Source organism: Bos grunniens, chromosome 16, assembly GCF_055505025.1.
Source record: "Bos grunniens cultivar Pamir isolate PY7600 chromosome 16, Bosgru_T2T1.0, whole genome shotgun sequence".
Taxonomy (NCBI): Eukaryota; Metazoa; Chordata; class Mammalia; order Artiodactyla; family Bovidae; genus Bos; species Bos grunniens.
In genome coordinates this window covers 58,410,193-58,427,657 of record NC_141180.1, presented here as the reverse complement: position 1 = coordinate 58,427,657, position 17,465 = coordinate 58,410,193, and the positions used below count along the sequence as shown (strand labels likewise).

The 17,465-nt window shown below is 38.6% G+C and overlaps 1 protein-coding gene across 3 annotated transcripts in view; it reads left to right on the top strand.

Moving 5' to 3' along the window:
* Positions 1-5,675, top strand: part of LYPLAL1 (lysophospholipase like 1) — a 31,552-nt gene extending 25,877 nt beyond the window's left edge. For 2 of the 3 annotated variants that reach the window (XM_086342757.1, XM_086342758.1), the window contains exons 4-5: positions 2,605-2,720; positions 3,631-5,675. In XM_086342757.1, the coding sequence (XP_086198883.1) occupies positions 2,605-2,720; positions 3,631-3,849 (335 nt within the window). In that variant the 3' untranslated portion in view covers positions 3,850-5,675. Of the gene's footprint in view, positions 1-2,508; positions 2,721-3,630 lie in introns of all 3 variants that reach the window. The other variant, XM_086342756.1, reaches the window with a different exon arrangement.
* Positions 5,676-17,465: the final 11,790 nt, after the last annotated feature.

Below are 17,465 nucleotides of genomic sequence, written 5' to 3'. Positions count from 1 at the left end.
AACTAAAATGAAGGGATGGTTGCAGTTACCAAGATGAAACCTAGCCCTACAATTTCCAGGCTCACTTTCCTGACATTATATATGTTTCTTCTGATGATCTTAGAGGTAAAACTGGAAAGTGATAGCATCTTTCTACCTTCTTTCAACATATATATGTCTTGAATGACTTCCCTGGTGGCTCAGACGGTAAAGCATCTGCCTACAAGGCGGGATACCCGGGTTCAATCCCTGGGTTGGGAAGATCTGGAGAAAGAAATGGCAACCCACTCCAGTATTCTTGCCTGGGAAATCCTTACTTGTGTTTCTTCAACAACAATCATCAGAACTTTTAAGACTTGGGATTGCTGTTTTAATAGCTTTCCATAGAAGATGATAAATATTCTATTTATCCTATAAACTTTATATAAGAGAAAATATACAAATATGATTGGCATAATTTATATGTTCCCAAATTTTTGAAACTTTATCACAGTTCAGTCTGAAGAATAATTATATATAAATCAAATGGGAAAATTGTTGAAATTTGAATGTAGGGTGGATTTTACTGCATTTTAAAAATCCTGTTCAACTGATGATAAACTTGAATTGTAAGTTCCCCATCCCCTTGCCCCCAACTTTGTTTTCAGATAGGTTAGCTTGGTTTTCCCAGTGTAGTTTTTATATATTGTTACTGTTTTATTTCATTTAAAGAGTTCATAAAAGCTAGGTTTATTATTTTTTAACATGTTTTATTCAGCCTGTTAATCTTAAATGTATGTTGAAATGTTAACTCTTGACATTTTAATACTTTGCCAGCAACTATAAATATACATTATAAGTATTACCTACAATGAGTTTACTATTTCGTATTTACTCATTGAACAGTATATTTTATATTGCATTTTAGACACTTAGATGGAAAATGAATTCAAATAACTAGTCCTTTGTGTTAAATTTTCTTCTATCAGAAGAAAAAAATGCACAAAGTCCCTTTTCACACTGGTGTCCACAATGTTAAAAGTGACTATTGTCAGAGATCACTGGTGAGGAATTGCAGACTACCTCACAAGATTATAAATGGATAAGGGACTTAGATTGAATCTTAAAATAATAAATTTTCAGTGAGTACATTTTTCTTCATTATAAATTGTGAGAATTGAACTTGAGGTTAAATGTCTTTGGATGCCTTTGATAATGACATTTCATATGTGAGGAAGTGTTTTCCTTTTAGTTTTTGTTGTTATTGCTGTTAGATTGGACCCATCAAGGAACTCTGAAATCACATAAAGTGATTAGTTAATAAAAATGGGCTGGGTGCATTTAAGGTGTAAAATTTTCTCAGTAGGTGTTCTTTTATAATAATTTTTAAATATATTTTTGCTTACCAACCTATTTTGTCTTTGTATGACTTTTTTAAGATCTTTACCACTTTAGATTTAAATATCAAATTTAATTATCTTAGGGTACATTATTTTCTTAATGAAACATTAGTTTCATTTTTGCTCAATTTATGAATTTTGAAGCTTTTTTTCTAATCATTGGTATGCAGCTTAGGTTATCTAGAACGTCATTGTCCAATAGCATAGCCCCTAGCCATATGTGAGTATTTAAACTCCAAATTTAACTAGGTAAAATTAAATTAACATTTAGTTCCTCAGTCACACTAGTCACATTCAATATTTTGCTTAGGTACATTTGGCAAAAGTATTATTTACGCTCTTGAATTTCTCCAAAAATAAAAACTATGTTCCTGCAGACTTGCTGTCTATAACATGCAGATTTCTTTTAAATCATGAGATGTCTTTTTAATTCTCAGTCAAGCTAGGGAATATCACACTACATCTCTAAGTTGGGCCACTCTCTCTGCTGTGTCATGTCATGTCCCCATCTCCACATTTTGTGATGTATCTCTTTTCTCCTCGTACAGAAGGATCCATGTATTTTAATTTGTATTATCTCCAGTGACTAGTGTCACTCCAATGACAGTGATTGGCTCATAAAAGACAATAAAATTTTGTTAAGTGAATAAGTTTTTTCCAAGCTTTTTTAAAAGTACATATAAGTATATATGTTTTAATTGTACCATCACAAGTTAGTTCCCCAAATAATATGATAATACAAAGATACTTTAACTAGCTCACCAAATTTTTGATCATCCTTCCTAATTCAAAGATCACTAAGCATCTGTTATATGAAAAACTCTAGCTTATAGTTTGACAACTAAGACAAAAAGGGGCATGTTATTAATTGTAGTGTGAGTACTCCTATAAGTATTAACAAAATATAAGTACACATTAGATGTTTAAGTAAATAACACTTGTGTTATGACTCATATATTTTTAATTATGATAAATATTTTTACTTGATGACCCAGATTTATTTATTTCTTTGTGCAATTCTAGTTCCTTTTATAACAAATTATTTTACTAGTGATGACGTAGATGGAATAGTGTTATTTACTCATGGCAGGTCTTTTTTGGTAAGATGTAAAGTAGACTAAATTTTTCTTTTGCATTGTATCTCTTTTAGGTCTCCAGATATTTATGGAAGATTGGCATAGCTATATCTTGTTCCAAATTAGCATTATTCTGATTTTACTGATAAGTGAATTTTTGCTTCTTGTAGGAGGATTTTCTATGGGAGGGTGCATGGCAATGCATTTAGCATATAGAAATCATCAAGATGTGGCAGGAGTATTTGCTCTGTCTAGTTTTCTGAATAAAGCATCTGCTGTTTACCAGGTAAGTTTCAGATTTTAAAAGCAAAACAGAAGAAAAAAAATAAGGCATTCACACATTGAAACTAAAACAACATTGATAATTACACAATAACGGTTGCTTCACAGAGCATTCCTGGGAATTCATGGGCAAATGAGCTATATTGATTAATCCCACCTGGTCATTCTTGTTTAGGAAATGCCTTGTACAAAGAGTATTGTTAATCAAAGTCTCAAAGGGGAAAGGATAAAAAATATGTATATAATATATATGCATCCTGTATACATATTAAAAACGTAGATGATTATAGCTAGGTTTGCTAATTATGACTTAATCAAACCAAAGGATAAGTTACATGGCTGACACCTATTTTGCAGCATTATTCCTAATTTATGAATGGAATATAATAGTGATACACCCTCATTACCAGGAGTAGAACCAGCAGGTACAGAAACGAGAACAAGAATGCCATTTTTCGGAACTGGGCTGAGCTAGGTGAGCTGAGCTGAGCTAGGCTGAACGGAGATGAGCTGGGCTAGGTTGGATGTAAATACCGACAGAAACTTTATTTAAAAAAAAAAAAAAAAAAGAATGCCATTTTTCCCTTGTGTTCCTCCCTCTCTCCACTCTATGTGAAAAGGGTTGTCTTCCCAAGACACAAGGTTTCTTCAGGAAATGCTTTGACTGTTTTTGAAACAGCCCTCTTCAGAGTAAATGCAGGTCCCACACAACTGCAGTTCCTGTAGTGCTATCAACCAGCTAAGTTCCTGAGCTTAGTCCATCAATATATACCTCGGACATCACTGCCACTACTGCTTTTTCCCCTGAAGCTTTGGTTAAATTGACATTTTTCTGCCCTCCCTGACTTCCAAGAATATACACTGTTCTTAAATGAATTTCTTAAACTTCTCCATGTTTATATCCTCTTCTCTAGGCTCTTCAGAAAAGTGACGGTGTTCTTCCTGAATTATTTCAGTGTCATGGTACTGCAGATGAGTTAGTTCTTCATTCTTGGGGTGAAGAGACAAATTCAATGTTAAAATCTCTAGGAGTGAGCACAAAGTTTCATAGTTTCCCAGGTGTTTACCATGAGTTAAGCAAAGCGGAACTAGAGAAACTAAAGTCATGGATTCTTACAAAGCTACCTGACTAAATCAAGATTGATGTGTTAATATGCAAGTAATGTCTTTATAAAAAGTGTTTTTTACTGTCTAGTTCTGATTTGATGAATAATTATTAAAATATTAAGAAATATCAACAGTTTACTGACTTACTTGTTTTTGACATACTGAGCACCATAGATAGTAGTGTGATCTTATTAATGGTCAACATTAATTTAGTCAAACATCTGTGTATTATTTGTCAAATTCTTTGTAAATATTTGTAGGCCTTGTAAGTAATTGAATATTGAAATTTTACAATAATTAAACTAGCTTAACAGCAATGAGAAATCATGAAAAGATTTTAGCATGATATTTTCATTATCGTTTTCTTTAAATTGCCTTTTTAAAAATATGTTTATGTATGTATTCACATTAATTTTATTTTTGAAAGAATAACATTAGTGCGTGTGTGCTCAGTCAATCAGTTGTATCCAGCTCTTTGTCATGCTTATGGGATTCTCCAGGCAAGAATACTGGAGCAAGTTGCCATTTCTTCCTCCAGGGACTCTTCCCAACCCAGGGATTGAACCCATAGCTCCTGCATTGGCAGGCAGATTTTTTACCACTGAGCCAACAGGAAAGCCCAAATAACATTGTACCCCATGTTTACAAAATGGTTTCCCATTATCTCACCTGATCATCACTAGAGCTTGATGAAGTAAACAGAACCAGTTGTTACTGGTATTTGATAATAGTGACAGAAGGAATACAGACTTTCCCAAAACCTCAAGAGTGAAGACTAAAATCCAGGCTGTCTGGTCCCAGCAGAGCTCCCATTCTATGAACCCAGACTGCTACTCTGCTCCAGTTTTAGGGTTCCAGTTGCTCTCCGGATCCTAGTCAGTACTCAGTATGGCCAATCTTTTTTTAAAAATTTTGTCCATTCTAGTGGGTATATAGTATAACACTTTGTGTTTCTAATTTGCTTTTTCTTAAAGCAATTTTTATATGCTCATTTGCAATCTATATAAATTCTTTGACGATATCTTTGTTCAAATATTTCATGTGTGTTTTATTAGGCTGTTTTTCTTATTGCATTGTAAGAGCTGTTTATATATGCTGGGTAAAAATCCTTTGTTAGATAGATGTTCTACCAATATTTTCTTAATCCATGGCTTGCCTTATTTTCTTTAGAGTGTAATTCAAAGAGCAGAAGTTTTTAATTTGATGAAGTCCAGTTTATTCATTTTTTTAAATTTATACTCTGCTTTTGAAGTCATATTTAAGCAATCTTAAGAAAGCCAAGGTCATTAAAATTTTCTCATATTTTCTTCAACTAAAACACTCCTTTAGTGCTATAAATCTTCCAAGTTTTATATTAGAAGCATCCCACAATTTTTATATTTTGTCTTTTCACTTTCATTCAGGTCAAATCTTTCTAAATTCCCTTTTGATTTCTTCTTTAACCTTTGGGTTGTTCAAAATTGTGTTATTTTGTTTCAATATACTGGGAATTTTCTAAAGATCTTTGCTGTTCATTTCTAATGTATGGTTAATAAAGTATTCTTTATATGAATTGAAACCTTTTAAATTTATTGTGACTTTAAAAAATGTTTTGTGTACCCCTGAAAACCACGCATGCTGCTCATGTTAGGTGGCATGTGCTATGCATATCAGTCAGGTCAAGTTGGTTGATATTTTTGTTCAAATATACTGTATCCTTACCTATTTTCTGCCTCTTTATTTTATAAATTATTGAGAGAGGAGGATTGAAAGTTCCAACTGTAACTGTGAATTTGTTTCACTTGGCAATTGTTCAGGTTTTGCTTTATGTATTTTGAGACTGTGTTATTAAATGCATAAACATGTAAGACGATTATGTTCCTCTGATGAATTGGCCTCTTTTTCTTTATGAAATAATCATCTTTATCCCTGATAGATTTTTTTTGAGGGGGAGGGGGCTCTGAAATATTCACTGTGTGATATGGTTATAGCCCCTCTAGCTTCCTTTAGACCCTAGCTGATACTGGATTGTGAGGTTTACACACTGACTAGTGGGAACTCAGCCTTTTCCCAGCCCTCTCTGCGCCCCAGTGATTGTTCCTTTTAGGTGGCTCTTACTTTTCCTACACATATCTGATGGTAAACACTCTGCTAAAGATTTGAGAGGGCCTTCTGCAGAGCCCTGACAATCTTGGAACTCTCTAATACTCTGTCCTGTAACTCTAAGCCTCTCCATCTTCTGGACTCCCTCAGCTCCCTCTGAGTCTCCTCTCCACGCTGTGGCCTAAAAAACTCTTCACATTAATCTGGGCACTTAATCCTTCCTAAAAGATGACTGTTCTGTAGTACCAGTGCCCAGTATCTGAAAATACAAATGTGGCCCCACTTCTTAGTTGTTTCAGGTCAAAAACTAAACCTGGTCCCTCTTACTCCATCTTGGCTATCTTAGTTATAAGCAGAAGTCCCTTATTCTCCTTATATTTGAAGCTATAAACTGTAAATTTGAAGAGGGAGGGATCGAGGAAGAAACGAAAGGAGAGAAGGAAGACTGAGACTGAGAAGTCCAAAATCCCCTCAGAGAAGACTCTGCAGTGTTTTAATTATCTTAAGCCTTTAATGAACTTCAGCTTCTTGAAATTTTAAATGGTCTGTCTTGAATATACATGGTATCACTCCTGTTCTCATGTTGAAAGCCCTTATGGCTGCAGTTTGCCCTAAGAGTAACGTATGTACCTGTCATAGATAAGGGTGTCAGGCTTATATATGTTGAGTATATACATACCAAATACAGTATAAAAGAAAGGAATCTAGATTTTTTTTGGTGAATGTTTGTCCTAGAACTTAATCATGTGCATGTGTACTAAGTCGCTTCAGTTGTGTTGACTCTTTGCAACCCTATGAACTGTGGCCCACCAGGTTCCTCTGTCCAAGGGATTTACCAGGCAAAAATACTGGAGTGGGTTGCTGTGCCCTCCTCCAGAGGATCTTCCCGACTCAGGTATTGAACCCACGTATCTTTACGTCTCCTGCGTTGGCAGGCGGGTTCTTTACCTCCTGTACCACCTGGGAAACCCTTATTAATTATATATTCTGGAATAAATCTCAGCCTCTGCCACAGTATACTCCTTTGTAAAAGTGTTTGAAGATCAAGTTTTATAGCATATGTAAAAACCTTTAAAAAAGTTACGGAAAGAAGGTATTGCTAGACTTGTTTTACCAGAGGTAGAGGGATGTGTGCATGTAATGGTTATAAATCTGTCTTGACAGTTTGATCTACACGTAGAAGATATATCTAAATATTTTATATAGATAGTCTTCCATCCAGTTCTATTCCCCTACCCATTAGGCTGATAAGGATTCAGCCTTAGTTATCTTTTACTGTTTTACCTCATTCCAAATTATGCCAGTCTGGGGCCCCTTGCATAGAGCATTATCTTTAGGGGAGTCCTCCAGTATCCAGTGCTCACCCACCTTGAGATAACTATTACCCATACGGTGGTCTCTTAAAGCCAAGTGGTCTCTTAAAACTACTCAGCCATTTTCTTCCTGTTCTGCTGCTTCACCCACATAAACATCCCCTAAGGCGAGAGAGTTGAAATAGTCTTGATACTTTCTTACCTGGGAGAGGAAGAATGGCAGCAAGAGGAAAGCATAAATCAGTATCAAAGTAAATTATATGTGTTTATCTGTTGGAGAGATTGGAATTCTGCAAAAGAGGAGAGAGAAAGCTAGTATGTAAGTGAAGGAAGACATTCACTTTTTACTCTGTATTTCTTATGTTTGAATTTTTATAATGGGCTTTATTGGTTTTTTAATCCTTGAAGTGAAATGCTTATTAATGGCATTTTTTCTCAACTAAAGACTGAACAGGAAGGCTCGCCATCAGTGGTTAGAAAGTTAAATATTTTCTTTCTAGGAAGTTAATTACTTCAGTTAAAATATGGCAAAATGTACTAAGAACAAAATATGAAGCATGAAGCATACCAGCAATTTGGCTGTTGACAGTTTATGGTACTTTGATATGTAAAATACAATATCCAGATATCACTCAGCCAGAATTTGCCTAAACCATAAGTCTTTATCATATAAAAGGAATTTCTTGATACACAAAAGGAGAACAGAATTACCAAAGCCATCCAACCATTTCAAGAAAACTCAGTTTATATAATACACAAAGACAGCTGCTTCACAAAACTTTGTATACAATTTTAACATGAGAAAAGCTAAAATTATATTTACAGAGAACAAATGTACTGTTAATGTATATTTTGATTCTACTTTATAATTTACCCTTTAGAAATAGTTTCTGTGGGTATACACGGGTATAGTCTTCTGAAGGGAAGTGTAGCCTCAGCATATTCCTACACTGAGGATAAGATGCACACCCCCACCTGTGTTATCTGTGTCATTTTTGTTAAATTCTGCCACTTAGCTGCAACCACATCAGCTCAGTGAGTTTCATACAGCATTGCATTAAGACTACTGTGAACAGGATTCCAAATACCAGAATGAAGTCAACCTGCAGCACTGCTCTCAGCTGTGCATCCCAGGGCTGTGGTCCAATCCAGCCAGACAAATCATGTGACCTAGTAAGGATGTGCCTCAGGAGGCCAGCTGTCCTTATGGTTCTGCATTAACCCTCCTACTCAGACTGAAGCATTCACCCAGGCATTCCAGGAGCAATTGCACAGACTCCACCTTGGCCTGTGAGGCCACAATCTCGGACAGTGTATCCTCCACGTGAATTTAAGTGGACCTGAACACTTGCAGGAAAGAAATAGTATCATTGATCATTTTAGCTCAAGATAGGCACAAATTTCATACCAGTTTTTCAAGGTGGATGGTTTCCATTGTAAGGTCACATCCCTTAGGCTGTATGTAAATAACAAATTGGTTATCATCTCTCTAGTAAGCACACCCAAATAATCACGGTAGCTTCATCCTGGAGCAAGCTCCAATCATCCTAGACCTGCATGAGCTATTTGTGGTATTTCCTAACGCACTTGAAAGCCTATTATGCCAGGTGAAAGTCACTCTGTTTTCCAGCAATACAAGTTAATACCTACATTACAATTGTTAGGCCTTTCAAATGGGACCTCCATCAGCCAACGGCACAGATAACAGTGTCTCCAGCATGACCTTCTGGGCAGCTGAGAAGCCTGAGTTCTCAGTTCAGTTTAACAATTGAGTTTAGTCCTTGTTTTTGCAGAAAATGCCCCGAGGGAAGTCACCCAGCCTCTGCCCTTTATCCACACCACCGGGTGTGTGGCATTTGTCCATACCACAAATGAAAAAGGGACAGTTAGGAGAAGGGGTGTAGGAGAGAGAACTCGGAGCCTGGGTTATGTTGACAGGTGTTTTTTGTTAGGGAAGGATTTCTTCAGGATCTGGGGGCCATCCTTTGCTGTTTTCACAGACTTAGTAAGGTTAAGAAGTTGTTCAGTCACTGAGTCATGTCCAGCTCTTTGTGACCCCATGGACTGCAGCATGCCAGTCCCCTCTCTCCTTCACTGTCTCCCAGAGTTTGCTCAGATTCATGACCATTGAGTCAGCGATGCTATCTAATCTAATCCTCTGCTGCCCCTTTCTCCTTTTGCCTTCAGTCTTAGCCAGTATCGGGGTCTTTTTCAATGAATTGGCTCTTTGCATCAGGTGCCCAAAGTATTGGAATTTCAACATCAGTCCTTCCAGTGAATATTCAGGGTTGATTTCCTTTAGGATTGACTGGTAAAGAAGACTGGTAAGCAAGTCTTGAATCTTCTGTGAGGTTCAAGAAGGTGGCAGGAGATAGACAGGTGGCAGGCTCAGCAGTCAGTTGAATTTGAGATGCTTGTAACAGTTTGGGAAACCTCACCAGGGTGTTTTTAAGCTTGAGGAAAGCTCCAGGGGTAGTCCTGAAAGACAACAATGTCCCTTTCATCCCTAAGTTCCTAGAGTTAAACATGCTCTTTCCTGTTGCTTTCTCTCCATTTATTCATAATATATATCCTATTCCAGCAGCTGTAACTTCATCTTTTCACTAGCTGACCATTACTTGCACCCAGACCTTTCATCCAGGCAGGTTGGGTACAAGCGGGACAAAGGTATTTTTATAAAACCTATGGAGACCCGCCATGCCCCCCTCTTTGGCTCCCCACTACAGAGGGACTCAGCAAACACTGTGCTCAGCCAATTAGTCATATTTATCTAAGATCATGTCATCGAAATAAACCCATTTTTGTAAACCAGAGTAATTTGAATTCCCTGTCTGCTTTTACATGCTGCCTCCAGAAGGTTTACCAACCAGACTTGCCTGATTGCCAATAGGGAAAAGAGGAAGGATCACACTCAGTGGTCAAGAAGAACTTCAGAATCTCAAAAGAGCTTTATATAATCTCCCAACACTTTTGTTCTGACCCTTTATTCTTTACCCAGGAAACAGCTGAGAGGAGATGGTCCCTTTTTGAGGACAACTGTGTTCCTTGACCAGACTGCCTTACCAAGGTGTATGGACCAGAAGAAAATGAAGGAGGCAGAGCCAGACATCTTTTGAGTCAATTTTTGACAAGAAAGAATCCCTGAATTCTCAACAGTACCAAATCCCACTGAACTGCAGGGAGTGTTCAAAGCCTGCCGAATACCTGACTACCAGCCCATTGTTGAATTGTTTTGCAACAAAAGGCACCCCGTTGCCAGACTGAAAGTCATCCAGAAATACAAGCCAAAATAAAACAAATTAGTTTCATGACCCACTGAAACGGTAACACATAGGCTAAAGAAGTATTAGTAAGCAGTGAGGCACCACCGATAACCCCAAGAAGAGGTCAAAGGTCAGCTGTAATCAATGTGTCAGGACCAAGTTTGGGCGATGCCCCGGCCATGTGGTTGCCTCTGCTGTCAGATAACTAGGTCAGCTTTAGTCAGGACTCAGAAGTTTGGCATGCAAGGGTAGCCTGTGGATCAAAAACATAAGTTCTTTTACTTTGTGTCCAACATAATGGTTGATGTGTCACCTGTCTCGTCTAATGACGGTTCAAGTAAGCAACGCTGACAGTCTGGCAGTGCAGGCTCAACCAGCAGCTTGATTCCAGTCAGTTTCAGCAGCAAATGGGTCCCCCTACATGCATGACTCAGACAGTTCAATCAGCAGGCACTATTTGTTTCCTAGGTTAGCAGTGCCAAAGGGGTTTGTCTTGAATCTTCCAGTCTGTGGTTTTTCCAAGTGACAGTCCAAATAATCAGGCCATGGCCACAACCCAAGAATCAGTAAAAATATAATGAGATTTATCAAGTGTCATATTTGCCAGAGCTATAATCATGACCTTGAGTTTCTTGAGCAGAATGACCCTGTCCACTTTGAATTCTGAATAAGCTGGCCCCGAGCCTGACCGTTTGCAGCTGCCCAGTGGACATCACCACATGTCAGCTTAGCCAAACCATCAGTGAAGCAGGCCCAGACATTATGGGGAACCTCTGTGAATCAAGGGTGCCGTTGAGCCAGCAACTTTGCTACAGGTGGGGAGTGGAATAGCTGCCATTTTTTCATGTCGTGCCAAGATGCTTCTGGGGCCAGGCTGGCTGCATGTTCGAAGGTACCATTTCCATTACTGGATCCTTTTCACTTTGTTAGTCACCGAGTCTGTCGATCTATCCCAAAATGGAAATACCAGGACAGAGAATCACAGTTCCTCCAGGGGTCAGGCACTCAGTTTCAATAAGAGCTCAACAGTAAGCTGGCAGTTGCTTTCAGAAGAGATAAAGCTGGTAGCTGTGTCTGGGAGGCAATGAGTCTCATCCCTAAGGGGCACCTCCACGTGGAGGCCACCTCCCTTTGCTGGAAGCTCCTGTTAGCAGCAGCATCAGTCACAGAGACTTGTAGCTCAAAGGGATCATTGAAGATGTAGGGCCCTGGAAGTATCAGCACCTCTCTACATGCAGCTCTTCCCAAACAGGAAGAACCCCTTTTGAATCTTATCGGCATTTACAATATAAGCATGTAAAACATAAATACCAATTACACATTCAGCAGTGGAAGCCAGATAATAATACATTGAATACATTCAATAATACATTGAATCAACACAGAGGACTCCACTCTGTGGGTCATATTAACTTCCCTTTGTTACTGTGAACTCTGTCCAAACCCCAGCAGTTGAATTTGGCCATACACTCACTGATGGGACCCAGTTGAATGGTAAGGTAGTTGTCAGTATCCACTAGAGCCACAAAAGTTTGAATTGCTTCTCTTCCTGACATTCCCTAACCTATTTGATAGATTGTGACTTCTCATCCTTTTTGGGAACACAGCAATGTTACCTAGCCCCTAACCGTCTTGCTCCTTAAATCAGCTGAGTGAAAGGAGACAGGAGGGTCACAGGGGTGTGATGAGGGAGACTGACTCCACGCAGTAGCAGTCAAGAAGTCACGTTTCAGTTTTGGGAGGCGTGCAATAATTAATTTAGATTGTTGGAGTCTGTTTCTTGGTCTTTAGGGGATCAACCTCATTAGCATTGTCAACCAAGTGTAAGACAATAGAAGCCTGAATAGCAGTCAATGACCTATCTGTGGTTTCCAATGGGAAATAGTCTCGGAGAAATTTTCCCAGAGGGCCAAAGCTCCCTGAAAGCAGGCAGGGCCCACTGCAAAAAAGTAAAACAAAGCTCCAAGGCCTTTTACTCCTTTCTTCAAATAGATCTAAGTTTGGCATAAGAGACTGCAAGACGGTCTGAGCCATAAGCCAGCCCAGCTGTTCTCTTCCTCCCTAGGGAGCATCCGTGCAGGATCCTCCCCATCTACCAGATGAACCAGAGAACATTCTAAAGACTTGCCTGAAATCTCCTCAAAGGAACTGTGAATTTCACTCCTTTTATATTCAAGGCAGGTACTTGTCTCTGTAACTGTTATCTGAAAGAGAAAAGATCCTTCTGCTCGTACAGAATGAATGTTAATATCAGTTATTCTAAAGGGGTGGGCCCACGACTGAGATTGACCAAGGTCCTTCCACTGGAGGAGAATTAGCGATGAACAGGGTACCAATTGGATAGTTGTCTGGATCCCATTCGTTAGCCCACAACGGCCTCCCTGATTGTAACTGAACACAAGTGTGTATGCCCGATGCACAGTGAGGCCAAACTAAACGAAAACTCGAGTCTGGAGCAGAGAAAGGTTTATTGCAGAGCCATGCAAGGAGACAGGTGGCTTGTGGCCAAAGAACTCCAAACTCTTTGAAGGGTTTCAGCAAAACACTTTTAAAGGCAAGGTGAGGGAGGGGTGTGGTTAGTTGTGGCAAACTTCTTGGTGTAGGAATCCTCTGTTCTTGCAGCTGCCCATGTAGGTCAGGTCAGTATGTTCCTATAAATCTCCAACAAGACAACTGTTACTCTCTGCTCTGCAACTTTTTTATCTCTGTAAACAGAGGTCAGAGCCCTGAGAATAGACTGTCCTCTATAGTTCAGGGTATAGGCAACAGTGGTGCAGAGCCAGCATGACTCGGCACAGGAAGAAGACTAGATCCAATATGGAGTCAGGTTTGTTCCTCTCTATTATATAATTTCTCCTTGTCCAGAGCAACTAAACTGGAAGACCATTTGACCATACAATTTGTTCAGTGTGTTTGCTGCCATTTCCCTTGGACTTCCCTCAAATTCTGCTCACCACCCTGCAAAGCTTTGTTCTTTCCTTTCTAGAAAATGAGTGAAATTTGATTTGAAATATTGGGTGGATATTTTACTAAAATGTAAAATATTTTAAAATACACTTTCTTTGTGCTTATATACATTACCTTTGTGATATGATTTGGACCTTTTAGTCCTGGATTGGTTGCAAAGCCATATGTGATTTTTATATTGGGAATAGAATTAATGGGTCTATGATGAATAGTGGACATCCTGTTTTGAAGAAATCATATTTTGGGCAAAATGCCCATAAGAGACATGTTTTTGCCAATAGTTTAGTTCAGAGCCTCTGGGATCTTTCTTTCCTTTTTTTTTTTTTTTTTAAGAAATGATGAGAAAGTTTGATGTTTTTTATTCTATTTTGAATTCACTTTAGAGCTGATTTCAAAACAGCTTGTTATTTCAGTTTTTGTTATTATAAAAAAATTCATACTTATTTGTTTGTTTTATTTTGGCATTTCACTACCTACTCTTAAGGCCATAGTATTATTTTAACTAAAAATTCACTCTGTTTTCATTTTCTGTTTCTTTCTTCCCACTTCAATTTTTTTCTAGTCAGTTGATGGTTTGTCCAATAGAAATTATAGAAACATTTGACATATTAGTTACTTGACATATTAATTTTGGCCACTTCTGGTATGCTTTCTTTTGCCAATGAAATTATTTAAAAATTGGGTGCGGGTGTTTCTGAGCAACAGAAGTCTTTCCCTTGGGCATTAAGTATTAAGCCATTTTCTCTATCATATAGCAAGAGAGAAGTTTTAAAACCTAAGTTCACAGCATGCAATTTGTAGAAGCAAATAAATGGTTCTCTTTAAAAATTTCACTTCAACAGCAATAAATCTCTAGTCAAATTTCAAACCAGAATTTTTAAATGGCAAATGAAAAAATATACTGATTTCAAGTAGTAGCTAAAATTCTTTTTTTCCCTTAATTAACATTTAATTAATTAAGTTTAACTTCATTAACATTTAATTAATTAAGTTTAACTTAATTAATTAACATTTCTTAATTATCCTATAAAACATCAAGTGAGTTTTAAGGCAGCCAGTTAACATTGTCTTGGTTCTGCCATAGCCTCAAGGAGTTTTTACTGTGCTGGAGGGAATTCAGAGATGATGGTTTTACACATACTGAAACTGAGATCCAGAGACAGTCAGTGATGTACACATAGTCCTGAATAAGCAGGACCGAAACTTTCATTATGCCACATTATATCCAGAAGGTATAGCTAAATATTCACATAAATTTCAAACAGTTTAGGTTCAGAGTCATTTTCCTTCCTTTGTAGACATTTCCTATTCAGGCTCCTTTTGGCCCCATTTCTACCATTTTGCTAAATGAATGTAGTGGTCTCTGCCTCAGTGTAATAGCAGACTCAGCCTCATTTTTAAGTACTGGCACAGATTTAAGACTTTGTAATGACTTCTATCTTTACATCAGAGCCATTTCTATCAGAGTTCTAATTTCCGAATCCCATAACTGACTCCAGTCTTTATCTTATTTGATATCTTCATAGAACGTGACACTTTGATTAACCCCTGATTCTGGTGACTCAAGTCTTCCAGCCTGAAGACTGTATTCTCTCTCTGGGTGATCTTCTACTTTTATGGCTTTGAAAAGCTGGCTCCATAGCTACACCTCTGGTCCCAGGCTCTCATTGTCACTCCACATCTGTGTTTTACACTTCCTGCTGGAGTTTCCCACCTGGTTGTCAGACAGCCAAGATACATCTTGTATTTTCAAAACATTGCAAAATTTTCACACTTTCCAAATGTGATTTGAATTAAAAAAAAAAATATCTCCAAGTTTCTGTTCCCTCACCTGTAAATGGATTTGTTAGATTATATGTAAAGAGCCCAGCACAGCAAGTGGAAAATTATTACTTTGTTGTCCACTCCAGAACCTACTTCTGTCGTGATCTGCTTTCCATGACCTTCCTTCTGCATAATAATATCTTTGTGTCATCCCTACTCTTCCCCCTCTCTCATCTTTTCATCAAGTCAATTAACAAAGCCTTCTGATGTTATATCAATGAGAGATGTTTCCGTTTTGGCCTCTAAACCAACCTCATCATCTCTGCCTTAGTTCTGGTGATCAGTCTGCCTCTGGTCTCTTTTGTCTGTTCATTCTCCAGCATGCCGTTGGAGTTAATGGCCACCTCTTCTACCTAACAACCCCGCTGTTTGGGCAGGCTTCCCACTGTCTTTAGAGAAAAATTAAAGTTTTTTTTTTTTTTTTTTTATCTAAGCAGTAAATCCCTTTACAACATCAGATCAGATCAGTCACTCAGTCATGTCCGACTCTTTGAGACCCCATGAATCGCAGCATGCCAGGCCTCCCTGTCCATCACCAACTCCCGGAGTTCACTGAGACTCACTTCCATCGAGTCAGTGATGCCATCCAGCCATCTCATCCTCTGTCGTCCCCTTCTCCTCCTGCACCCAATCCCTCCCAGCATCAGGGTCTTTTCCAATGAGTCAACTCTTTGCATGAGGTGGCCAAAGTACTGGAGTTTCAGCTTTAGCATTAGTCCTTCCAAAGAAATCCCAGAGCTGATCTCCTTCAGAATGGACTGGTTGGATCTCCTTGCAGTCCAAGGGACTCTCAAGAGTCTTCTCCAACACCACAGTTCAAAGGCATCAATTCTTCAGCACTCAGCCTTCTTCACAGTCCAACTCTCACATCCATACATGACCACAGGAAAAACCATAGCCTTGACTAGACGAACCTTTGTTGGCAAAGTAATGTCTCTGCTTTTGAATATGCTATCTAGGTTGGTCATAACTTTCCTTCCAAGGAGTAAGCGTCTTTTAATTTCATGGCTGCAGTCACCACCTGCAGTGATTTTGGAGCCCCCAAAAATAAAGTCTGACACTGTTTCCACTGTTTCCCCATCTATTTCCCATGAAGTGATGGGACCAGATGCCATGATTTTCATTTTCTGAATGTTGAGCTTTAAGCCAACTTTTTCACTCTCCACTTTCACTTTCATCAAGAGGCTTTTGAGTTCCTCTTCACTTTCTGCCATAAGGGTGGTGTCATCTGCATATCTGAGGTTATTGATATTTCTCCCGGCAATCTTGATTCCAGCTTGTGTTTCTTCCAGTCCAGTGTTTCTCATGATGTACTCTGCATAGAAGTTAAATAAACAGGGTATAGCAAGAAGAGATAACAAAGCCTTCTTCAGGGATCAATGCAAAGAAATAGAGGGAAACAACAGAATGGGAAAGACTAGGGATCTCTTCAAGAAAATCAGAGATACCAAAGGAACATTTCATGCAAAGATGGGCTCGATAAAGGACAGAAATGGTATGGACCTAACAGAAGCAGAAGATATTAAGAAGAGATGGCAAGAATACACAGAAGAACTGTACAAAAAAGATCTTCACGACCCAGATAATCTCGATGGTGTGATCACTGACCTAGAGCCAGACATCCTGGAATGTGAAGTCAAGTGGGCCTTAGAAAGCATCACTATGAACAAAGCTAGTGGAGGTGATGGAATTCCAGTTGAGGATATTCCAAATCCTTAAAGATGATGCTGTGAAAATGCTGCACTCAATATGCCAGAAAATTTGGAAAACTCAGCAGTGGCCACAGGACTGCAAAAGTTCAATTTTCATTCCAATCCCAAAGAAAGGCAATGCCAAAGAATGCTCAAACTACCGCACAATTGTACTCATCTCACACGCTAGTAAAGTAAAGCTCAAAATTCTCCAAGCCAGGCTTCAGCAATATGTGAACCGTGAACTTCCTGATGTTCAAGCTGGTTTTAGAAAAGGCAGAGGAACCAGAGATCAAATGGCCAACATCCGCTGGATCATGGAAAAAGCAAGAGAGTTCCAGAAAAACATCTATTTCTGCTTTATTGACTATGCTTTATTGACTAAGCCTTTGACTGTGTGGCTCACAATAAACTGTGGAAAATTCTGAAAGAGATGGGAATACCAGACCACCTGACCTGCCTCTTGAGAAATTTGTATGCAGGTCAGGAAGCAACAGTTAGA